This window comes from Melanotaenia boesemani, chromosome 11 (genome assembly GCF_017639745.1).
Source record: "Melanotaenia boesemani isolate fMelBoe1 chromosome 11, fMelBoe1.pri, whole genome shotgun sequence".
Taxonomy (NCBI): Eukaryota; Metazoa; Chordata; class Actinopteri; order Atheriniformes; family Melanotaeniidae; genus Melanotaenia; species Melanotaenia boesemani.
The window spans coordinates 32,675,302-32,700,677 of record NC_055692.1 but is presented as its reverse complement, the minus strand read 5'-3'; the positions used below and the strand labels follow the sequence as shown (position 1 = coordinate 32,700,677).

At 41.7% G+C, this 25,376-nt stretch overlaps 1 protein-coding gene and 1 long non-coding RNA gene across 2 annotated transcripts in view; one reads left to right on the top strand and one right to left on the bottom strand.

Annotated features, from left to right (window-relative positions):
- nr6a1a (nuclear receptor subfamily 6, group A, member 1a) overlaps positions 1 to 25,376 on the bottom strand; it is a 110,357-nt gene that overhangs the window by 61,322 nt on the left and 23,659 nt on the right. Inside the window, exon 2 of the mRNA XM_041999860.1 lies at positions 21,227 to 21,271. Within this exon, the coding sequence (XP_041855794.1) occupies positions 21,227 to 21,271 (45 nt within the window). The remainder of the gene's footprint in view (positions 1 to 21,226; positions 21,272 to 25,376) is intronic.
- LOC121649208 lies at positions 2,101 to 12,663 on the top strand. Its single transcript, XR_006012081.1, has 3 exons — positions 2,101 to 2,572; positions 11,384 to 11,430; positions 12,456 to 12,663. It is a non-coding gene; the product is annotated as an uncharacterized LOC121649208 (long non-coding RNA).

Below are 25,376 nucleotides of genomic sequence, written 5' to 3'. Positions count from 1 at the left end.
GAAGTAAGCCACCTCTAACACTTGTTTCCCACAGTGTATCCCATCATAACTATTGTTACCATATTATTAAATATTATTTTGAACCATTTTTTAAAAAAATTATTTTTATTATTATTGTCAAAAGGAAAACAAAAAACAAATGCAAATAACCATTTTGTTCTTACTTTTTTGTTTGAACTTGCAGAAAAAAGCTATCGTTTATACTGCCAACAATTCTACGAAACAGTGGTGTGTAACTCTGTGAGGTAAATAGTGATCAATAGCTTACCTATTCGGTGATCTACAGACATTTTCCAGGCATTTATATCCTGTCTAGGAGGTTTACAATTGAACCATTAAATGTAGTGTTTATTCAGAAACTCTATATGGTAAAACTACAATAGAGATCCATGATAACACCCTTATTTATCACATTTTCATAATAACAAAAGATCACTATCACTACCTGGTTGTGAAGAGACCTCTATTGTGACCTGGAAATTATGATGAAGCCACCGGTCAATCTTATGACCAATCAGAGAGCTTAAATTGAAAGTAATGTCCAACCAGGAGCAGCCAAAGATCATCCAGTGAGCAGAAAGTTCTGTGTGTGTCTAAAGAGAATAAAAATAATGCTCCTCCACGGCTGGAATAAAGCCAAGAAGATGTTTTTGATGCAAAAACCAGCTGAGTTGGAGTTGGTTTTGTTTGGATGGTAAGTAAATAGCAGCATGAATAACTTAATAACAAAAAGCATCTGGAGGGAAAAGTGTGAATATATAAATAGTTTCTATTGTGTGTTTATTTCAATGCCAATTTATTTTTCCTGAAAGCCATGACTTGAGAGAATGATGCAGATGAGGAAAAGGCTTGGTCACTGTTGATCTGTGTGTTATTTCTACTAAGTTCTGTTAGTAATAAATTCTGTTTTTGTTTCTGGTGATACATTAATTTTACATAATTTTAGCCTCATAATCTGACAACTGAAGCTGTCCTAAAAAATGCCTGAATGTTCAATCGGGATTAAAAAGGTTGAGTTCTACACGTACTTTTACATTTAAGAAAAGAAGGAAAAAAAAAAGGCAGGCAGACTTAAAACTGGGAAAAAAAATCTTGGGAAGGTTAACCAGATTTTTTAATGGCCCTAAAAAAAGATTTAGGATGAAAAAAAAAAAAAACTAAATCAAATTTCCAGCTGAAATACCTCATGTATTTGCTGCCTAACAGGATCTGTATTACTGGATATAAACAACCGAACCACACACACCTCTTTCCACTCAAGCACGGCTGTTCAGTAATCTGCCTGTTTACAAGAGACATATCAGATTATTGGAGCTCATTAATATCAAGCCCTGTGACCTCCTTTCCAATTATTTTCCAGCTTTTCATATCTTGTGCTTGAAATATCTTTCTGTGCGAGCGCTGCTGTGTCACACTCCGTGATGGGATGTGACCATTTTGGATGGGCGATACAAGCCAGATCATTCGTTTACCTCAGTAAGCTGTAGTTGGCTTTGGGGGCATTATTGAGCGTTTTCACCTCTAACAATTTGTTAGATATATTTCTGACTAATCTAAAACTTCATGAAAACAGTTTGAAAATCAAATCATTTTAAAAAGATGACTTAAGAGGATTTAAAACTGGAAGGAAAATGTATTTATAAGTGTGGACTTGTTGTTTGACGCCTGACTTATATGTCAAACAATCTGCAATGATCAGTAACTGCGTTTCTCAGAGAGTAATCATGTTGACGTGATGTGAATTCAGCTTCTTGGCTGTGACTCATACAGCCACCTTCAAACGCTCCAACCTCAGCAGTTAACACTCCAATAAAGACACAAAACTCTCAGGATGTTGGGTCATTTCTTTTTTCCCAGCAGTGTCACTCAAACTCCACCCAGAGCAGCAGCCATTCAATAAAGAAGCTTTCAATGGTCTGAGCTCTGGCCAATCACAGCATCCGCCACTCCCCTCCCTCCACCGGCTCCCAGGCCTTCAGCCAATCACAGCAACCCTCTCTCCACACATGACTCTATGTGCTACTGTCCATCAACTGCCTCATATATAGTGCATGCAAGAAAATGTGGAGCAGTTTAATAACTTGTGCTGTAGCCAGGCTCTTGGGTGTGTGTGTCTGTGTGTGTGTGTGTGTGTGTGTGTGTGTGCGTTTGGGGGGTGCTGGGAAATGAATGAGTGCATGTGCGAATGCGTGTGCTTGTTTATTTATGTAGACACACAGAAGGAACAAGAGCACGGGAGGGTGAGAGAGAGAGAGAAAGAGATTTGTCAGGCACTTGTATTTGAAAACTGCTGGCTGACGTCCCACAGGAGGCATGGAGATCAGACTGAAAGGCTGTGTGTTTAGAGTGTGTATCCACAAGTATGTGTGCACGTCTGGGGGGGAGAGAGAGAAACAGAGAGAGAGAGAGAGAGAGAGAGAGAGAGAGAGGAACCCGTTCAACCCATTTCAGCAGCAACTTTTTTGCTCGTCTACATGAGGTCTCTGCCTGAATATGGAAGCTTTTCGCTCTCGTGTTTTCTGCCATCCGGTCACCACAGTTTCCTGCTGCTCAACTTTTGGCTACGTTTTAGGTGAGTATCTGATCTGCTCAACCTCTTTCCTTGTGAAGCTTCACTACTTTGACACTTATTTTTATTTTTCATACTGCAGCGTGGACCATTTATAAATAATTCAGAATTTAGCAGAATTAAAAATCATGCTTTCTGTTTTAGGCAAATGTTAATTCATAAAATGATGTCATTTCACCTGCAGAAGGAATTCCTAAATAGGTCCTGATGTGTGTTTGTGTCTGTGTGTGTGTGTGTGTGTGTGTGAGAGAGAGAGAGAGAGAGAGTTTGTGAAACTAGAGTAGAAAACGAAAGGGATGTACGTGCAAGACAGAAAGAGACAGCGTGCCGGACAAAGTGTGCCAAGTGTGAAAAAGCGTGTGATTGCGTGTCTGTTTGTGTAATCTTTTTTTTTCTTTCTGAAGCTTGCTCTGTGGGAATGCGGACTGCGGTAGCCAGTAGCGATGTTTGACTTGGGAGGAACTGAGCCAGACAGTAGACAAAAGCGAGCAGGGCCGACCAGACAGGGCAGGTCAGCCATTAGAGGCTGCAGCGGAGGGACAGGTCAGCCAGCTGCTGCCCCGCTTCACCAGGGGAGAAGTGGGGACGGGAGGGGGGACACCAGCCTTTAGACTGGAGTTTTTAAGGGGTCACTATGCTTCACTTCATGACTGCCTCTCAATGTGCTCACCTAGCGTCTCTCACTTTGGGAACCCCCAGCATGCTTTGCAGGTCAAAAGAAAAACAGGCAGTTGAGACATCGGTTGAATGAGATGAAAACAATTTAAAATATATACATTAATATATTTTACATCTGATTTGTGTACTTCGTTTTTGTCCAGAGGCTTTTTAAACGTTTGGTTAAGAGCAGAAAGAAACTGCAGTGAAGGAAGTGTAAACGTAGGAGGTGGTTAAATATAGAAAGTAAGAAAAGAGGAAGAATAAGAGAAACAGTTATTTTCACAGAGCTTGTTATTTTCTATTCTCCTTTTCACTGGTTTTCCCTGCTGGTTTGTTTTGGGGGGGGTCAGTGGGTTTGGAATGTATTTAGCGACAGGAAATGCAGCCCGTCCCTATATCTTTTTTCTTTTTTTTCTTCCCAGTCCGCTTTTGTCCAAAGCTCTTAATCCACTGCAAAAAGCTGTGTGCATGAGGGAGTAGCAACAACTGACAAAAACATCTCCCCGGATCACAGATGTACAGCACGGCTGCTGCCGTTTCACAGGGCAAAAACAAAAAAAAAATTGTTGGCTTAACGCATTAATAAATTTGGATTGATATCTGAGAGCTGATGAGGGAATCAAAAGCTGCAAACAGCTGCTATATTAAGTAAAAAAAAAAACAAGTGTTATTGCTTTCAGATAAAAAACAAAAGCCTCAAGCTCTTTTTAAGAAGAAAAAAAACGTGTGCTGCATATCTGAGGCTTTCGGGCTTAAACGCAGTACGAGTCATTCCTAAATGCCTGTACGTGTAGAGTCTTGTTACTCAGATACACATATCAGCCCTCACTACCGGTTAAAGCTGGCAGCTGAAGTCATCCTCTCCATAAGTCCAATCAACTCAGCCTTTCAGAGAAATGCAGGTTGCTAAACTACGCTCGACAGCCTGATAATACAGCAGTGTTTTGTCTCCGTGTGAGAAAAACGAGGAATAAAGCTTGATGTTCTCAGTGAGACTGTGATCATTTAAAAGAAAGTAAAAAATATATATATTTTACAGTAGTTGATAATGTTTGGACTTTGTGGAGATGAACTTGGGATTTTTTTCTGTCCCCAAAACGGCAACAAAGCCTTTTGGAAGTGGATTTTTGAAATCTAGTGTCACTTGTTGATCAGCTGGTGAGTTCAGAGAAGGCAGCGGTTGTGTAAGCAGCTTCTGTGACCCCGGCACCTCAACACCCGCCTGGCCCCTGAGCGGAGGTCTGGATGGACTTTGGTCCTAGGCTTGGGACTGCGTAACCTCAGCTGCACCCCTCGCTCCCTCACAGGGCCTGTGTGGATACCTGGATTTGAATAGAAACCAGACAGTGATGCCCCCTCCTCCTCCTCGGTCAGCGCTCCCGCGCGGGACAATGAGGATTTGTTAGTGCTCAGCCGTGAGCCTGCTGACACAAAGCGTACAGCCTCCCAGTCCCCAGCCCTGGAGTGTACCAAGCATAAGCACAGGCGGGCAGGACACCAGCAGGGGGGCCCCGGATGGGGGTTGGAGGGTGTGTTTGTGCGGAGCGAGTTGGGTGGGTGGAGGGGGGGGGTTCGTTTGGAGGGCTGGGATTAGCAGACAAGAGCTCAGAGATGGGGGATGGGGGCCTAAAATGAACAGGAAATTACTGCCTTTGATGAGGCAGAGGCAGATTCGCACAGGCTGAACTCCTCTGGGGCCGCTACCCCCCCGCCGTTAAAAAAAACCAAAAAAAAAAACCAGTGTTTGAGCAGAAAATGTCAAAAACATTTCAAGACCCTCATGTGTCACTTCCCTCTGGCTTCCACAACGCTGTTTAGTCTGTACACATGTGCTAAGCAAACACTTAGAAAAGTTCACGCATTCCCCTCCAACATTCACCCCCTCCCCATCCTTTCCCTTCCCATCCTCTTCCTCCCCTCAGTCGCCAGCCCCCCAAACATGTCATGAGAATCTTATTAAGCTCTGTGTCCATCTGACCCAATTTCACCCGCAGAAAAATCACAGCTAGTCCGCATCGCAGGGAGCGCAGATCTCTGCCACTTATATTTAGCTGCTTGCACATAAATATTTCACAGCTAATGAAGGCGCGAAGAATATCATATATATAGTGGTTGTTACATCAGATGAGATAAACAAAAGTGTAAAATCTGGATATGTTTGCTACAGGGGCCTTACAGGGTTCGACTACTTCACAGCCTTCTTTCTGCCACTCCCACTCCATTTGAATCTCCTGAAAGGTCATACATAGATATTTCTTATTTCTGCGTGTGCGTTCCAGAGCGTGAGGGGAGATGAAAATGTGTGTTCAGTGAATATCAGGGTCGATTAGAGAGCCTCGTCTGGTCAGGCTGCAGCAGATTAGACAGGCGGAGCAGATACAGGCCGCGGGCTGGTCGTCTGGCGTTCTGACCCACATTGCTCTGATGTGCACGTCACTTCCCATTACACTGACAATTGGACGCCACATCAGCTGAGCGTGTACCCTCCCCGCGGGTGAGGCCTCGCTGCCCGTAACCTCATGCTGTTGTGCACCAACCCTGGCAGCCCCGTTGCTTGGCCACGGGAAGTGTTGATGAGTCACAGCGAGGCACTGCAGCCCTGCTCCTCCAGCCTGTGTGGGTGGTAGACTTGGCACGCTAGCAAGATGTTGACCTTGATGCCAATCCACTAATAAATGAGCTTCAAAATGTCAAGTTGGATGATTAAAAGCTCAAAGCTAGTCAAAATGAACAAGGTTTTGACATCAGTTTGTTGTTTATCTTATGAATAAGTCACTGCCGCTCCTCTTCTCAACAACCCTCCTCACATCTTCACACTCTGCAGGTGAAGTCAATGCAAGTCAAAGTTTGATTTCAATCTGACACTTCAGGAAGCACTCAGACCAGAAATATGTGCACTCGGCCTGTCGATGGCGTGCCTGTGCCTGTGTGTGTGTGTGTACCCCTGTATCTAGAGAGTAAGAGGTCTTGGTGGCGGATCTGCAGCTGGCTGACTGAGACAGGTCTGTTTGCAGGCTGCCTGAAAGATAATTGGCAGCTATGGAGTGAAAAGCGGGCTCAGCAACAGATAAGAGCCTTGTGGAAAGCTCCATAATCAGCACGGATTAGCAAATGATAAATCATGGGTTCACACAAGTATGCTGTCACTGCTAGGTAGGAAGGAGAGAGGGAGCGGATGAAGAAGAGTGGAAGAGAGAGCATGCAAGAGGAAGAGGGGGGACTGAATTGCAGCGAAGATGTGGATGTTTTTGCTGTAATTCAAAAGAAAAACATAATAATACCATCTAGCAGGTCAGCAGGAGAGGCAGGCTAAGAGGGGGAAATGAAAAGAGAGGAGAAATTAAAAGCTCTGCCAACACTCCAGCTAATACAATCTTCTGCCTGTCAGATTACCTTCTTTAATCCAGAAAGGTTTAACGCCTCTTAGAAATCTGAAAGGAGACACGAATTCAGCAGAGATTTTCCTCTGCTGGAGAGGGAGGTGATGGTGATGGGTGCCAGGGAGGAGGGTTAAGTTTCTGAGCATCTCTGTTAAGCACTGGCCACAACAACTCTGCTCATCAAACTTCTTCGCAGAGCCAATTCAAACTGCCGCAATGTTTGACTCGAAAAACATCCATGACTTCTGCTGCAGTACTCAACCTACCGTAGAGAATCGGGCATTTAAGCAACTCTAAAAATATCCCACATGCGGGACTTCCTGCGTTTTATCCACAGCACCGAACAGTTGCCCGCCTTTCATCAATACAGTAGGACAAAAAGATGAGCTTAACTTGGGCTTAGGCGCCACTGATCAGGTCAACGGTGCACAAAGCATCGTACAACGCATTAAGGACATCGTGTCCTTAATGCTGGTGCGATGCAGCAACATGCCACCCCACCCCCTACCCCTCCTCCTGGGACAGGGGACAATGCATTGTAATGTTTGTCACGCAAAGAAGAACTTGATTATGAGGCTTAATAGGAAAAAAATGGTGCAGCAGACAGTATGGAGTGAGGGGATAAAGGTCGCTAACAATGACGGAACTGGCCATTCAGAGAAACACGGTTTGGTATACGAGGCTGGAAAAACAGAAAACAAGTGGTAAGGTTCAAATTTTTAGTGCATTGACGGTTGCATCAGTATTTCTTTTGAGGACTGGTTTCAGCTTCAAACAGCCACTAACCAGCACTTTTTATTCTAACCAAATCAGCTCTATGGTGGACTTCCCCGCGATTATGCTCCTGATGTGGATCAGCTATGTCTGTCTGTGTAAGGTGGCACAGGCAGCATCTGTGCGCAGAATAAAGCTCGATCGATATCCAGGTCATTCCCATGCTGGCTCACTCTGCTGGCCCCCACTGATAATGGAAATACAAAATCAGAATCGCTGCATGCGATTTTCACTCCTGCTCTGCGCCGTTTCTAAATCTCTTGGAATGAGCCTCCCTCCTCGGACAGGGTGGGAGCAGTGGAAACGGAGGGCGATGCTGGCAACAGCCTGGCTCCCTGATCTCTGCCGCAGTCAGGGGTACAGCAGGTCTGAACGGCAAATACATGACGGGAACGTTTATCCAGCAATGCATCGACTGGACAGATTAAAAACATGGATTATATTTTTATGGCCTTTTGTTTGGGTGTCCTCAAAGATGCATTTGTTCGCATAATGTTTCTGCATCACTTTAGTTAATTAACAGCCGCAGAGACCAAGTTCCCAACAAAATATGCTAGTTTGAGGGCAGATCATGGGTGTGAGCCTTGACAATGGCGGTGCTCAAAAGTGGCCGAGTCTGACCTGGGGATAAAGTCTGCTTAAGATAAAAAGTGGCAGCAGGCACCAGAGAAGCGTCACGGTTAAATCCAGAAGACAACCACAAAGGGCTTTCTCATCCTCCTTTGTTAGGAATCCTCAAAATGGCTGGGAAAAAAAGCCTGGGATACATATTCATCAGCTTTACCATCTGAAATGAGTGAAATGAGCCAACAGACACTTGGAGAAGTGAAGGGTGTGACATACAGTGCAGCTCTGCAGGAGTGGATAAGTCAACCAGAGTCAAACTGATGTGATCAAGGCCATCAACTTCAGGTGCGCAGCAAAGAGAAAAAAAGAGCCAAAACCAGAAGTAGCCGTGCACGTCACTCAGCCTGGGAACGAGTGAAACATCACCGTACAGCCAGGCTGTGGTGCCGAGAACGGAGCTGGCCACAGTTAAGGTTGCAAATGAAATGAAAGTTTTGGCAGGATGATGCATGGCACGTGGAGGCAGGGTGTTTCTGGAAAAGCTTGGCATCCAGCCTGAAGGAGTCCCTGCGCTGGAGCAGGGCCACTATGAACACTGCAGGTTTAGCCCGATTGACTTTTTAAGTATTTAAACAGGCTCTAGAGTTAAATCAGTTATTGCATTTTTGGTCATTTCTTAATCACTCATGAAACCAATTACATCATCCTGTATGCACCGTGTGTGGCAAATACAGAGAGTTTTGGCCTCCAGTGCTTAACTAACCCCAACATATTTACTAATGTGCACAATTTATACCCACACTGTTATATAAAAGACTATTTCCCAACAGCCGCAGCAGTGTGACAGCTAAATATGATGCTAAGTGACCCCACTGCACCGCTAAATCTCATTATAAACTTCTTAATTCAAGTGGATATTAAAATGTCCAATGTGACTTAAAGCCTATTTTGCGACTGACATGGCAATTAAGGCCTATTTGTTGAATCTGATTGAGTTTGCTCACGAAGAGGATCACTCACAGCACGAGTGATTTTAGCGATCTAATCTCTTCATGCACTTCCATTAGGAGATGTCTGACTGCGCCAGGAGATTGTATAATAATAATTGTCAGGAGGCATGATGGGATGGGAGAGTGTGTGAAAGCATATGCTGGCGGCCGCCCAGCCTGAGTATTTTTGAACAGGCATCTGAGCTATGCTGAGAGTGTCAGGTTAACTGTGGACACGTTTAAGCACATATTTGTATTGTCAGAGGAAATGAACAGGTATCAGGCAAGTTTTGGGGGTCCAGCAGCAGGAAGCGATACCTCGGATTTCCTTTTCACACCTCGTCTCGTGGTGAGGAACGGAAAGTGAAACTGACCTGTCAAAGCGGAGTGGCCCTCAATGAAAAACAGTGGATGTTTTCATGCTGCAAGGGTCTGCTGGATTGTAGGGGTGTGGGGATTTTTGGGTGGTTTTTGGTGGATGAATACATTCGCCTTCTTATCCAGAGTATTTTTTAACTCTTAACTTTGTCAAATTTTACCTCAAGCTTAACCTATTCCATCTGGCTGACCTCAAACATAACCAGAGGGAACAGGATGTACAGCGCTGAGTTCCTCTTGAATAACCTCTGTCCATTTGGGTTCTAGTCTGAGAATAGATTCCCGCAAGGACCATGTCCTCGTATTTTAGTCCTGCACAGCAGGCCTTAAAAAGTTTAATCCTACAATTGAATAGTTTCACTGATCACTTTGTTTTTTTATTCCAAACCTTGAACTTGAAGAATGAACATTGTGTCTAACCCATGTGATCCAACACAACTGACATTTGTTCCTTTAAACAAATCTGAGCTCATTTTGCAGACTTCTGTGCATCTGTGCTGCACTGGCCTTGTTTCAGGCAGCACTGACTCCTGGCTGTAGACCAGCCAGATATGCAGCACGACACAGAGAGTACACAGTGTGCTTCTCATTGTCCAACCCCTGGAATGTGCTGACGACGCAGGGTTCACACTGGTTCAGTCACAATGTTGTACTGTTCACTCGTGTCCCGTCAGGCTCTCATGCTCACCCAGCTATTTTTACATGTTACACTTTTGCAAGTTTGTCAGTTATGCAAAGTTTCTGGGGACCACGCCAGCGGTGGTATTATCAAGATTCTCAGCGTGGAAGTATGGCCACGCCTCGAACAGATGAATGAGTCAGTGTGTGTGGAGCCAGTCAACGTATATTTCCCATAACTTCTCATGAGAGCAGAGGAAACGGAAGTTCATTCAAAATGGAGGGAGGTAAAAAAAAAAAAAAACAGAAAGGAGGAGAGAGATATTTGAGAATGAAAAATGCCTCTGTGTGTCTCGGGCAAACAGCCAAATGGTACAAGTGCCAGGGAGGGAAGCCACTGAAGCCCAAGCCAATGAGACTAAAAAAACATTACTTCCCACCTTGTCAGTGCAAAAGAACGCAGAAGGAAATCTGGAAAACGTGAGAGAATTTATTAATAAAACAGTAAATAAAAAGTATCTGAGATCAGAAGAATATGAGAATATCTTCCAATAATTATTTATTGTAGATCCTCTGTAAACACTATTTTTAATAATATAATTCAAAGTTACAATAATTCTCCAGCCGAATTCATTGTGAAAATTTTGTATAGCTGCACCCACATGGCAGAAACTCTGAAAATAATTCATGGAACGCAGCAAACTGAGGAATGTTTTCATACTATGCTGTCGTAATAATGATGTTTTCTCCATGGTCAGTGAACTGTGTCAAACTGGTAGAGAGTGAATTGTGCTTCCCTCTTCTTAAAGTGATCATTCATTATGCAGCGAGCAGGACAGTGCAGCTCCTTTCTGAAAGCCCTGTGCTGTACAAAAAGCACACAACAAAATCTGCACTTCCTATTCTCTCATTCTCCATCTGATTGATCCAACAGAACACAAATCCTGCAGAAGTGCAACAAATCTCTCCACAGTGAGCTGCATCACGCTTTCACCTCCTTCCAGACCGGTATCAGTGCCTTCGAAAATTAAAACCTCAGCCGGCAGAAAATGCCTGAACCTCAATGTGAAAACAAGGATGCCGAGCAAACAAAACGCAGCGTTCCAAATCTTTTTCAGTACTGAGGGAAGCATGGAGAACAGAGACAGAAAGGAGAGACAGACAGAGAGACAGGGAGAGCATTAATAAAACATGACTGCATGATTTTTCCAACCTCAAAGAGGCGAACACAGGAAGGCGCACTCCCAAAGCAGTAGCTGAGGTTCAGCGCAGGGTAAAGGGAACAGTAATCTCTAACTAGCTCAACGCTGCAGTGCACTTGTTTAAGCTGTGGGGCACGGCAGCATTCTCTGATCACACTTGCACCAATTCGCCTGCTTCCATAAGCCTGACTGTCACCGTCTTCCCTCTGTTCATGCCGTGCCTTTTTGTTGTCTCTCTCGCTGCAGGCTGGAGGTGCTCGTCGGCCCAAGTGTTCCGAGTGCTTTTGCAGGAGGTGAGAATGATGCAGCAATGACGGCGTTCACCATGTCTGCAGGGCTGGTCAAAATCTTTGCACCATCACCTCTGCTTGCACTCTTCTGCTGGCTTCTTATCAACGTCATTCGAGCTGCTAGAGCAACAAGGGTGGTAACACGTCCTGGCATAAAAGTGTTCCACATAAGCCAACAGAAACAAGCACACACACACTCACACAGACACAGAAATGCAAGACTCAAAGCATGCATATATCCAGTCCTTTTGTTTTGTTCCACTGTTGTAACCATCTGTTGACAGCTGAGGTGGAAACGCTGGCAGGTCTGACATCACAGCGGCTTGCAGACATCACAATATGTATTTTGATTGAAACTGCAGACATCTGTAATACATGTGGTTTAACTAGGGAACAGGAGAGAATTTCTCTGATTTTCCACTGGTGTCAGACTACAGGCCTCAAACAGAAGCTTCAATATTAATCGAAATTAAGTTTGCAGTTTCATTTTTTGCCAAATGTTGCATTTGTTCATTTTCACTACAGTCAAACAAAAAGATTTCAGTGCCCACGGGGAACATTCAACGCTGTCGGTGAGTTTGTGCCCTGACCAAAACCATCGACCGTTGACTGTACCCTGAGAGACACCACAGGACACGCGCTGCTCCGGAAGCCATCCAGCAGGCAGCGTACGGACTCCAGATCTAAACTGTGCCCGTCAGAATCTGCAGGACGCATTTCGTCCGACACCAGGTCGGCTGTGACGCAGATGTTCACCCTTAAGGCTGCAATAAACATTCATTGCTGTCGGTGGGTTTACACGAGAATAACTCACTGATCAATGAATGCAGACTGCGGTTCAAACACCCCTGTGGATGCTGCATGCTAATGCTAACGTGGAAAAAAAAGGTTTAAGTAACTGTGTAGAAGTGACTGAAACATTATTTTAGTGTTTAAACTACTGAAAACGTTGGATAATTGAACATCTTCCCAGGACTTGAGGCACTGATAAGCAATAAAACTGTCTTTGTTTGGGACTATTCCCTCAGCAGAGAGAAGAAACTGCTCAGTGAGGTGGATTATTCTGGGTAACAAGGACGCCGCTGATGAATTGGTCTTTTTACCTCCAATGTGTTAACAGTAGAAGGAGAATTTTTAAAAAACAAAATATGAACTGCACAAACCAGACGGCGCAGAAGAAAATACAGCATTTTGTACATTTGAATAAACAAAGCTGGAAGCTTTTTGTGGAGCACATTATCACATCACAGCATCTTTTTTCTTTGTGGTCTTTTATCGTCTCTAAATAGCTGATCTATTCTTTAACACTCAGCATGCAGCTCAGAATACAGGAGCTCTAACAAAACTATCTGATCAGCAGAAACACTGTTTTAAATCTATTCATGTACACACTTTTCATTACTAATATTTAGAATAATGTCATGGATAATCTGGTTTGCATGTGAATTTAGTCCACCTTCAAGACAAGGAGCAGTGTCCCTTCATCAGGGTGGTGGCTGTGGTGTTGCTTTGGCATTTCATTGTGCCGGTTGTAGCTGACAGTCCGAGTACTGAGGGTATATTTTCAACCTAAAACAGTAAAAGGCCAAACTCCAATGAAAGAAGCAGGCCAAGTTAGCAAAATTTTGATCTTACTCCCGTTAGGATGTGTTCAAATAAATGTTTCATTGACTCCTCTCAAGTGACCATGTGGACTCAGATCAGGCATTTCTGTCTGTACCAGTCTCTTCCTGCAGATTTAAACTTCATGCAAACTCAACAGGATCCCTAATCTCTTCAGAGTGTTTACCATTTTCACCTGATGTGCATCAGTCTCTGTAATGAAGGGTTTGTGGACTGAAGTCCGCCCATAAAATTCTTCTGTATGAAACTAGTCTGTTCACATCTTCCACCGACATCCTCCCTAACCTGCACAGACTAATAAAAACAAAACAAAAACAAAAAAGACTCTCAAACTTCTGACATAACTTCAGCCAATATGAAACTATTAGTACACTGTTTTGTTTCTGTATTTCATCAGTTAATTTTCAGAAATTTCTACATTTTAGGTGTGCAAAAAAAAAAAGTTAGGTAAAAAAAACTTTTTCCATTCATTTCAAAAACTCTTAAAATATGTATTATAATTGGCATTAGGGGGTGCCAAACAATCAAGGGATCATTTTTTCCCATTTGTCCTCCAAACACATTTTAAGGTGTCAACAGGGTAACAGAGGTCACCATTGCTGCATTTTTTTTAGATATATTTTGGACATCCACCTTTTGTGGAAAGTGCTTTTCACCTGCTGACATCTGTTTAAACTAACATCTGCATTAATAATCAGCCATAAACTCCCACGTCTAACATTTGTATTAATGTTGATTAATTATCTTGGGTTTATATTTTCTTCAATGACGCAAGATCAGAGTAAATGTGAGAATCATTTCTTAGGATTTTAATGAACATTTTTCAACGGATTCAGGGTTTGGGGTATTTTAACATACTGAATTGAAATGACTCAGTCAAAATCAGTAAAACTAACATTTTTTTTTTATTCATGACACAGAGCATGACGGGTGTTCATTAGTGTGCATCAAGCATCTGCATTGCGATGATCTCAACACTGTTTACTCGGGGCTGAGCTTCTTCCATGGTTGCCCATTATCCTCCTTTTTACCACATTCAGCGTATTCAAAAGGCGGAGCAGGTAAAGGACCCAACGGGTTGCCCAAAGCAGGCTTCCCACTGCGACCCAGATGTTAAATTCCTCAACTTCTTCCCGATTTTCCATCCCGAGCTGCAGCCCTCTTTCCTCCTGCTCTCCCGCTTACTCATCCATTTCAACAAACGTGTGAAACGAGCTTGAAAATCCTGTCGGATAAGTTCCGTGAAGCCGCTGCTCCTTCTCTATCCTGATATCCCTCTGACCTACAATTCCCACCTCTCCGTGATACTCCAGGAATTCTCAGTACATCCCTGTCAAGGATTATTTTTAAAGACATGCAGGCGGCCTGCTGCGAGAGCTGAACGCAAGATTTCTGTAATTAAGCACAGTCAGTTAAATCTACTGAAACCAGTGACATATTTAAATCTGCCTCGAATCAGCTCTCTTAAATGTGTATGGTTTTTACTAAACAAAACAATTTGTACCAACCATTGGACTCGGCCTTACTACCCCTTTTCAGTATGTAATTGGAGGAGATATGGACATATGGAAATAATCTGGCTGTAATTGGCCTGTAAGGTTATGTTAACATGCTGGGAAATTTCAAACACATGGGAGAGTTGCAGCCTGAGCAGATCCACAATGCGTTGTTTTTCATTTTTATTTAAAAATATATTTATTGTTTAAACATGTCGGAGGGGACAATAAAAATCAGCCAAGTCAATTTTTGTTTTATTATAATATATATAAGTATAATATAATTATATATAATCATATAAGTAAATTTTTACAAAAATATTTCCTTTTTGTTCTGTATGTTTGTATAAAAGAACTAAAGGCATTTTTAGACTTAATTTGAAGGCATACATTAAAGAACTTTTTTTTTTTTTTTTAATAAATTACTTTACTTGAAAACCACTTTGTAACGTCTAAGCATTTTAGAAAAAGCTAAGCAACTTTTCAGCAATTTTAAATCAGAGGAAACTCTGATCCATTAGTGGCTTCAAATGAGGGATTAATCTACAAATAAGTAAATTAAATGTCAGTGAGCTTTGAACAATGCTGCATATCTCCAAAGACCTGCATGCAGCGAAGGGACGCCGTTTTACAGCATATACTGTATTAGGGCCACACAAAGTTCGTGTGTTTATCCCTGTGGAGTTGGGCTTTGTCATCACACACTGTGAAGTTATAGGCACTGACACTGGGAACAGTGTGACCCACTTCTCCCCGACCTGGAAACACTCCGCAGGCTGACCCCGAGTTTAACGTCAACGCAAGTTGCGTCAAGCGAAAGAAAAAGGGACGGTGAATCAAATCTAGGCTAATCATGAATTATTAAAGCTAAAATGATAAGAAAGCACAGAGGTCGGTGCAGTAGCAGCTCCCAAAACACACTGCAGCACTCATGTTCAGACGGCAAAAGTCTGGGGCACCCAGGGGAGAAAACATGAAGAAATGAAGGGCAAGAAAATGGCTACAAGTGCTCTTTCATTTTTATCATTCATCCATTTATCTAAATACTCACTTCAGTAAAATACTGGCCTAAGACTAACAGTGAAATCCACTTTAAAAGAGGGTAAAAACAAGGGGCACAAAGGAACAAAGAGGGGAGATCTGAAGCAGTGTCATGTGTTTGACTGGCCTGCTGCGCAGCACGTAGGAAAATGAAAACCCGGTGATCTTGAATGACTTTTGGACACAGCCATATGAACTTCGCCCAGTTATGTGAGGACAAAGGAAAAGCATGTGCTGGGATCAAGCCAAGTAGTTCCATATGGGTGTTGAGTTCATTGAGTCCAGGTGGCATGTGGGAGTAAACACCACAGGAGAGGTTTAGCATGGATCTACTGCCCCCCTGTGGTATGAGTGGCGCAGTGGTGCAGGACCACTGAACCTATAAGGTGGGTTTAAAGTAAACCAATACATGGTCAAGCAAACAATCCTTTGAAACATGACTTATAAGAAAACGTCCTTAATACATTAAAGCCCCTTTGATGCATTGTCCACATTTATTATTGTATTGAATATGGAAAGAAAATTTATTCAACTCTAATTCTAAAAAAGTTGGGACGTTGTGTAAAATGGAAAAAATAATGATCAGTTTTAACTCAAAACTCACTGATTGGTAAATCTAATTATATTCAGAAAAAAACAAACACTAACAAACTAACAAACTGAAAAAATTAGGCGCATTTCAGAGAGGCAGAGTCTCTCACATGTAAAGACGGATAGAGGTTTATTAATCTGTCTAAAAATTGTGGAATAATTTCAGAAAAATGTTTCTCAATGCAAAATTGACTTTGAAGATTCCATCATCTACAGTGTATGATATCTTCAAAAGATTTATAGAATCAGGAAGAATCTCTGTATGTATGGGACAAGGCTGACGGTCACAACAGGATGCTGGTGATATCAGGGTCCTCAAGCAGTCTGCATTAAAACCAGACAGATTTTCTACTGGAAATCACTGCATGGGCTTAGGAAGGCAAGGCAAGTTTATTTGTATAGCACATTTCATGTACAAGAAAATTATTTGCATAAAACAATGAAAGTATTACAGGTTGTGTGAAAAGAAAGAATTAAAAAGCAGTATAAGACAGCAACAAATAAAAATCACAAAACATCATAAATTACATTAAAATGATTAAATGCAAGATGACTTAAAAAGTTAACGTGCAGATTTCATGCATAGGCGCATGAGAAAAGAAATGTTTTTAACCTGGATTTAAAAATGTCTACATTTGGTGAAAGTTTAATCTCCACTGGCAGTTTGTTCCACTTGTTTGCAGCATAACAGCTAAATGCTGCTTCTCCATGTTTAGTCTGGATTCTGGTCTGGACTAGTTGACCAGAGTCTTTGGATCTAAGAGCTCTGCTAGGTTTATATTCTCTGAACATATCACAGATGTATTCTGGGCCTAAACCATTCTGGGATTTGTAAACAATCAGAAGGGTTTTAAAATCTATTCTGTGACTAACTGGAAGCCAGTGTAAAGATTTAAAAACTGCAGATGTTTAATGCTCTTTTTAGGAAGTCCTGTTAAAAGACCATTACAGTAGTCCAGCCTACTGGAGATGAATGCATGGATGAGTTTCTCTTGGTCTTTCTGGGAGACTAAACTTGTAATTCTGTTGATGTTTCTGAGCTGGTAAAAAGCTTCTTAGTGACAGCTTTGATGTGGCTGCTGAAAGTCAGGTCTGAGTCTATCAACACTCCAAGGTTACGAACTTGGTCAGTGATTTTAAGAGCCTGAGTCTCCAGGTGTTTGCCAATGCTGACCCTCTTCTCTTTGCTACCAAACAGAATAATCCCAGTTTTGTTTTCATTTAATTGTAGAAAATTCTCCTTCAACCAGGTGTTTATTTGCTCCAGACACTGACAAAATAAGTCAATTGGGCTGCAGTCATCTGGTGACAGAGACACATAAAGTTGTGTATCATCTGCATAACTTTGATAACTAATGCTATAGTTCTGTAATATTTGACCCCAAGGGAGCATATACAAGTTGAACAGAAGAGGTCCAAGGACTGACCCCTGGGGAACTCCACAAGTCATGGCCACTCGCTCAGATTCATAGCTGCTGATCGTAACAAAATACCTATGGCCTTTTAAATAGGACCTGAACCAGTTAAGGACCGCTCCAGAAAGTCCACCCCAGTTTTCCAGCCTGTGCAACAGGATTCTGTGATCTACAGTATCAAACGCAGCACTGAGATCCAACAGAACCAGGACTGATACTTGACCAGAATCAATATTCAACCTAATTTCATTTAACACTTTGACCAGAGCTGTTTCAGTGCTGTGATGAGGTCGTATGCCGGGCAGAAATTTATCAAGATTTCCACTTTCATTTAAAAAGTCATTAAGCTGGTGAAATACAACTTTCTTAATAATCTTGGATATAAAAGAGCGGTTAGAGACAGGTCTATAGTTGTTCATTATAGAGGCATTTAGACTTCTAGAAATTAATGTATGTGAAAACAGTTCTCCCAGAAATCCACAAATGTAGGTTAAAGCTCTATTATGCAGAAGAAGAAGAAGAAGCCATATGTGAACATGATCCACAAAAATTGCAGTCTTCCCTTTTATTTTAAATGGTCTGAAGCAAAGTGGAAAACTCTTCTGTGGTCAGATGGATCAAAGGGTAAAATTCTTTCTGGAAACCATGGACATCTGCAGAATAAAGAGAATGAGAATCCTGCTTGTAATCAGTGGACAGGTGAAAAGCCTGCATCTCTGATGGTATGCAGTTGTATCCACAGGGCAGCTTCCACATCTGTGAAGCTCCATCAATGCTGAAAAGTACATGGAGGTTTTAGAGCAACATCTGCTCCCATCCAGACAACGTCTCTTTCAGGGAAGGCCTTGCAGATTTCAGCAAGACGATGCTGAACCACATCCTGCATCCATCACAGCAGCATGGCTTCACAGGAGAAGAGTCCGGCTGCTGAACTGGCCTGCCTGCAGTCCAGACCGTTCACATGTGTTGTTGCCATCAAATTCACAATGAAGTAATATTTTTCATGAAATAGTAAAATTTTCTGTTTAAACATCTGATGAGTTGTTTATGTTTTTTCGGAGATAAAAGACAGATTTGAGAGATTTGTAAATCATTGTATTCTGTTTAGATTTATATTTTACACGGTGTCCCAACGTTTTTTAATTTGGGAATGTAAAAAAGACTCTCAGAAAACAATTTCATATTACATACTTGAAAGTTTCATCTCAGGATGTACTAAGCAATCAATCACTTTGTCTTCGTCAGGCCAAAAGTCAGCTGCAGAGTGATCTTTGCTGACTACAGGAAATGCTGAAATATATGTCACACATGATTCACACACTAGTGGACACAATAGCGCCACGATAGTTGTTGATGTAGCTGTTTGTTAGAACGAGGACAAAGAGTTAATGATATAAAATGAGCATGTAGTGGAATACAGAGTATTTCTACCCTTGTGTTAATTAATGTGCAATGCTCGATTCTGGCTCCTTATAGAGTAGGTTTTTAAAATTTTCCTTTTTATTTTATTCACAACACTAGTAGCTAGCCAGGTTACATTAAAGCAATGGGCCGAGTGGAGCTTGCCGAAAGGTAAGTTTATAATAATGTTGTACAATTAATGACTCAGCATGTCTCCAGTATCAGTTTAACTCTGTTTGTCATGTGTAATGACGATTGACGCGTGCTTCGTTGTGTCGGTCAGCTTTTTATTTACGCTGCATTGCTAAAGTTGTGCTAAATTAGCTTAAGGTGCTCCCTGTTATAATGTTTGGGCTAACTGCTGTAAGCAGAACTTATTTTGAAGTGTGAAGCACGGGAACAGGATGTGCATGTAAAATGTTTAAACGTTGACTTGTGGCCATAGTAGCACATCAGTAGCATGCAATAAAGATCCAGCTGATGTCGGCAGTTCACATATCGTGTGGTTAAGTTATTCCTAAAAAACTACCAGTCATAACACCCGTCTATGTGCAAAACAAGATATATTTAATTAATTTATCATTAATTTATACAATTCATTCATAGATTGACTTTTTTTAAAGTTATATATTTTAATTTTCCAGTTATTTAATGCTTTGTTGCATGTTTTTGGAAATTCTTTGTTTTAAATGGTGGTGTAAGCGTTAATGAACCATATATACACACACATATACATATATATATATATATACACACATATACATATATATATATATACACATATACATATATACACATTTATATACATATATATATATACATAAACATATATATATATGATGAACCACGAATCAGGAACCATCTGAAGCTCCATGATGACTGTGGTGCAAGTTCAGGGAGAAAGATTGAGATGAAGGGTAGGTGGACGTGGTGTCTGAGAGACAAAACTTTCTTATTTGAGATATGCAAGCTGACATGACTTCTACATCTACAGAGCTACTGTTGCTAACAGCTGTTGCCAACTCAGCTATTTGGCCCTTGACCTGGGTTATTTGGTCACTGAATGGGGGCCTCTGAATTCCCACCCCTGTCAGAGCATTTACAAGCCTGAGGAGCCTTGCTTCAGCCCCCCCGTGACCTCAGCATCACCCTTGCCCAGTGCACGCACTGAGGCATTCTGGGAGCAGAAAAGGGCCAACAGAGAAGAGGAGAGCGGCCTCAGCAGCAAGCCTACCTCGTCAAGTTTACAACCTAATCAGGCTCTGGCTCATAAATCCATGCGTCCTCCTGCAGCAAGCAAACAATGCCGCTCATTCAGTGTGTGTGCAGTTTTAATAGTTCCTTTCCAGCTTCCTTCCACTGCCTAGCGACACAACCCCCTTCTCTTCCTCTTCCTTTCTGCTCTCACGGGTTTATAGAGGGATGATGAGAAAGCCTATGTCGAAGAAGAGCTGCACACAATCAGGTCAGCCCTGAGTCACGGCGAGGTCAGCAGTTTCTGAACTGTGTCCGACCTCTGACCTCCTCCATGCTGCCACCTGGTGCTGCAATTGCAGCCAGAGAGTCTCAAGTGAACTTCGCCTGAACCTGGACCTTAACATTGGACTACTCCGCCCCCACTCAGCTCTGAATTTATTCCAGAGCAAAGAGTCACACATTTCTGACATTTTTACACCACACATTTTTATTGAGGGCAAAAAATGACAGCCTGTTATTTGCAACACACAGTCTGTAATGATTCAGCCGACACTGCAAACTGAGACAAACTTTCTGAATCCAGGCACATCCTGTAGCTGTTTTGGTACTTTACATTTTTCACAAATTGATTTTTGTTCACACTGAAATTATCTGTTACTAAGACTCAAATGTTGCCCTGCAAAGGAAAGGCTGCAGGTATTGTTAAGGTTATAACCCCCTCTTGTGGATCAGAGTGGAAACTATAGACTATTTATACATTTTACAACTCCTTGCCACAGGATGGAGCTATTTGTCTGAAGGCTTTTGACCAATGCAGGTACTAAAACTAGAACTAATTTTGGTCTGATCAGTAGACTAATAAATGTCTTTATTAGTGCTAATCTGTGGCATTTTCACATGTAATGTAGGAAAAAGCTGTCAGTGCTACATGACATCTAAATCAATTATCTAAATAAAGTATAAAGTAAAACATCTGCAAATGAAGAAGAAACTATTAAAGTTCAGGTGTGGAGGTAAGTAAAAGTTTGAACTCACCCATGCTGTCGTGTTCAGGATCCAGCGGAGGGTCACTGAACAAACCTGGTAAGACATTACAAAGATACAGGTTAAGATTTGAAGTACACATCCATAGTCAAGGTATAATTTATCAGGTTATTCTGCTCAGAAAAGTTCTTCACCGAGTGAAATTGGATAAGAGATTGTCTACTGGTCTGACTGCCATATGGTGCCAAACAAATTTCCTTTGGATTAGGGGAGTTATAAGAAATTAAGTTTTGTAAAAACAAGGCTTCCTTTGATACTTAAGCATAATGCTGGACCTGACAGGGAGAACAACAAACGGGGGAGAGCAAACAGAAGAGAAAAGGAGTAAAAGATACAAATGATAGAAAACAACAGCAACAACACCGAATTAATAAAGTATGTCTGATTCTGATCTATAAAATCAAAACCAAAACAGCAAAACTGGACAACTTGCTATAACAACTGTAGAAAAACTTCATGAAAAACATCCTAAGATAAGAAAACAAAGCACAGAATCATCAGGAGCACCTATAGGAAGACACTTGGAAAGACAAACAACAAGTATATGAAAGCATAACTCTAGCTGTTGACAATTAAACCAGAAACTGCATAGCCCTGTCCATTAGTAAATTAGTGTGTGTGTGTGTGTGTCATGGATACTTTGGTTGTTGTCGTGATACAGCTTACTGTTGCTGTTTTGGTTTTTTTTTCTTTTTCTGATGATTGGCAGCTAAATTTACTTGCAAAGGCTGTAGGAAATTCTCTGTTGTGTTGCTGTACAGGTGTAGCAGCTGGTTGTCTGGTGTTAGGTGGGATTGAAGGGTCGTTGCTTCTATTTACTGTATCTTTGTCTCCTCTTCCATCTTTCTACTTTCCTTTTTACTTCTCTTCTTTTTTATCCGTCCCCTCCAGTCAGGCCCAGCAAGATTACATAAATTCCATAAATCTAAATAAATAAGATAAAACAATAAATATATTAAAAAAAAAAGATTATCAAGAGGAGCCTTATACCCATAAAGCTCCCCTTGGCAAAGCTTCTCGACATTTTCGTTTTTCAGCTTTTACCAGCATGGCATTTTTCCAAGGAGCTCTCTTTTTGGCAGCGATCACTTTCACCTTGGTGGGAGCAAACACCTTTGACTTTATACATTGACTTTCACTTTGGTGGGATCAATAATGCTTGTAATTTTACCATTAAAATATTCCACAAGCTCATCAACTGAAGGCCAGATGACTAGATTCAGACAGGGTCCTCTGCTGCACGTTTTTTTCTTTAACATGCTGAGTTAGCCAAAGTTGTCAAGAACACAACACAATTCTTTGGTCTCTGTCCTCTGGGTCATCAGCATGAATGTTGAAATCACCAACAATAACTACACAGTCCAAGTCAACACAGATTCTTAACAGCAGTTCAGCAAAGTCATCGAAAAAGGTTGTAAAGTATTTAGGTGGCCTGAATATATCAAGGAACAACACACAAATTAATCTGGAGTGCCACATTTAAATGAGGCAAAGTTTTTGTAAGATATCTGCTTGTATTGGAGGGAGTCATTAAACAAAACAGCCACTCCTCCACCTTTATTATGTGATCTAGCTTCACTCACAAAGCTGACGTTTGGAGGGGTCGCTTCTATAAGAACAACCAAATCATTTTCTCTGTCTAACCAGGTTTCTGTTTAAAACAAGAAATTAAGTTTGTGCTTTGTGATAAAAATCATTTATTAAAGTGTCTTTCCAGCCAAAGATCTGATATTTAGTAAAGCTAGCTTCAGTGTGCTAAAAACATTATCTGTCCAGTTTTTGTTATGGACGGGTTGAGGCTGATGAGGAATGAACACAAGATTTGATAAATGTATTAAATGTACTGGGTGAATCTTGCTTTTCTGAACATTTATCAGTCTTTTCTTGTTGCCTATTAAAACAGGAACTCCAGAAAGGAGCCAGTGCCAGAACCAGAATGAGGTCTGTCTAGAAGGACAGTTGGGGCCAACTAAAAGAGGTCCCTGAATGACCAGGTCAAGCAAGGACCAGCAGTCACTATGAAGCATGGACCCCCACCAGCAGGGACTACCACGTGCTCACCCAGTAGAGGAAGGCACCAGCCAGAGCCCACATGGCCATGGAACCCTGGGACAACAGCCCAGTGGCCCCACCAGGCATCAGCCACCTAAGAGAGAGTTGAATGAAGGGCCCCACAAAGTTTATAAACCACCCACCACCTAAGCAGAAGCCAACTCGACACCAGACAACCACCCACTGTGGGTTAGCACTAGAGATGCAACGATATGAAAATTTTGGCCGATACCGATATCCGATATTAATATTGTTGTTATGGACGATAACCGATATTTACCGATGTCGATATATATATTTTGTTTTAAAAGATTTAAGATTATCAAATTCTGTACAAAGTGAAAATAAGGCAAACATTAGGGGTGTTAGCTTCCCGCCATTGTTTGTGAAGTTCTGGATTGCAGTTTTTCGGATGACAAATCAAATTTGTGGTGCTGAATGAGTTGACACGGCATCCTCCTCGCATTACTTCGACTTTGCAGATATTGCATACTGCTTTTCAAGTACCTTCTTTTTAAACCGTGAAAACTTACCACACAGCTGAAACTGCTTTTTGCTTCAGTTACATCCCACAATGTAGTGCTGCATCGCTGTCACATGTCCAAACATGGCTGCATGGCCAAACCTTCCGACACACGTACACAATCAGCAATTATACGAAAATAAATATCTGCTGTTAATATCGGCCCAGTTTTGCTTATCGGGCCGATACCGATATGTTAAAAAATTACTAACATCGCCCGATACCGATATTAATGCCGATATATTGTGCATCCCTAGTTAGCACCCACTCCAATGTCCCCTGGCCACACACCTCCTTTTTTAACCCAGTCAGTATCAGTGCTGGTCCAAGTCTGGTGCTAGCACCAGTTCTAAATCGGTTCCGTTTGTTTAGCTACTTGCCAAGAAGCTGCAACAGAACCACATGATTGCATCACTTCATGCGTCCTTCTACTGTACGTCTCCTCTTTGCCAACAATGCTTGCATCAAGTACATCACGTCAATAGCCTACAACACACTGAGAAGAAAGGCCAAAAAAAAAAAAAAAAAAAAACATGCACAGGTTTTTGTTCTTATATAAACTGAATGAAAGTTACTGATGTCAGCCTTGGTTGGCGATTCAACATTTCTTTTATCTCCTTTAGCAAAGAATCAACTGTATCACATTACCAAAGGAAAGGCGATAACGCTGTCCTACAGCTCTTTATGGGAGCAGCATTTTAGGTGACACAGTTTTTACTAGGGCCCGACCGATTAATCGGCAGGCCAATTAAATTGGCCGATATTAGCCCTTTTCAAAATGGTCAATATCGGCCGTTGTGTTGCCGATTATACGCCAATTTAGTTTTACTTTCTCATAAAACAGTAAATGCTGTAAAGTGTCAGTCGTGCAGAATGAGGTCCTTGCAGCGTTTGTCCACTAGATGGAGCTCTGACTCCAATCAATCCCACAGTCATCCCCCAGTCTTTTAAACACGGGTAGCTAGTAGCTAGTAGCTAGCCAGGTTACATTAAAGCAATGGGCCGAGTGGAGCTTGCGGACAGGTAAGTTTAAAAAAATGTTGTAAATTAATGACTCAGCATGTCTCCAGTTTCAGTTTAACTCTGTTTGTCGTGTGTAATGACGAGTGACGCATGCTTTGTTGTGTCGGTCAGCTTTTTATTTACGCTGCATTGCTAAAATTGTGCTAAATTAGCTTAAGGTGCTCCCTGTTGAAATGTTTTGGCTAACTGCTGTAAGCGGAGCTCTTATTTTGAAGTGTGAAGCACTGGAATAGGATGTGCATATAAAATGTTAAGAGCATTGCAACACTGACTTGTTGCCGTAATAGCGCGTCAAGAACTGGCTAATGTCAGCATTTCACACTGGGGCTGGACGATATGGCCAAAACTTTTATCACAATAGATTTCTTAATTTCGGTCGATACAATATAATTCTGATATCGATATAAATAATATAAAAGCCTCAGAAAAACTGCCAAAAATGCCCGCAACAGATGTAAAACTAAAAATTATTTCGCAGGTCTATGAAACTCCTCCAGAAAAAACTTTTTAGAAATAAAAACTGTACAATTAATTAATGTTCAC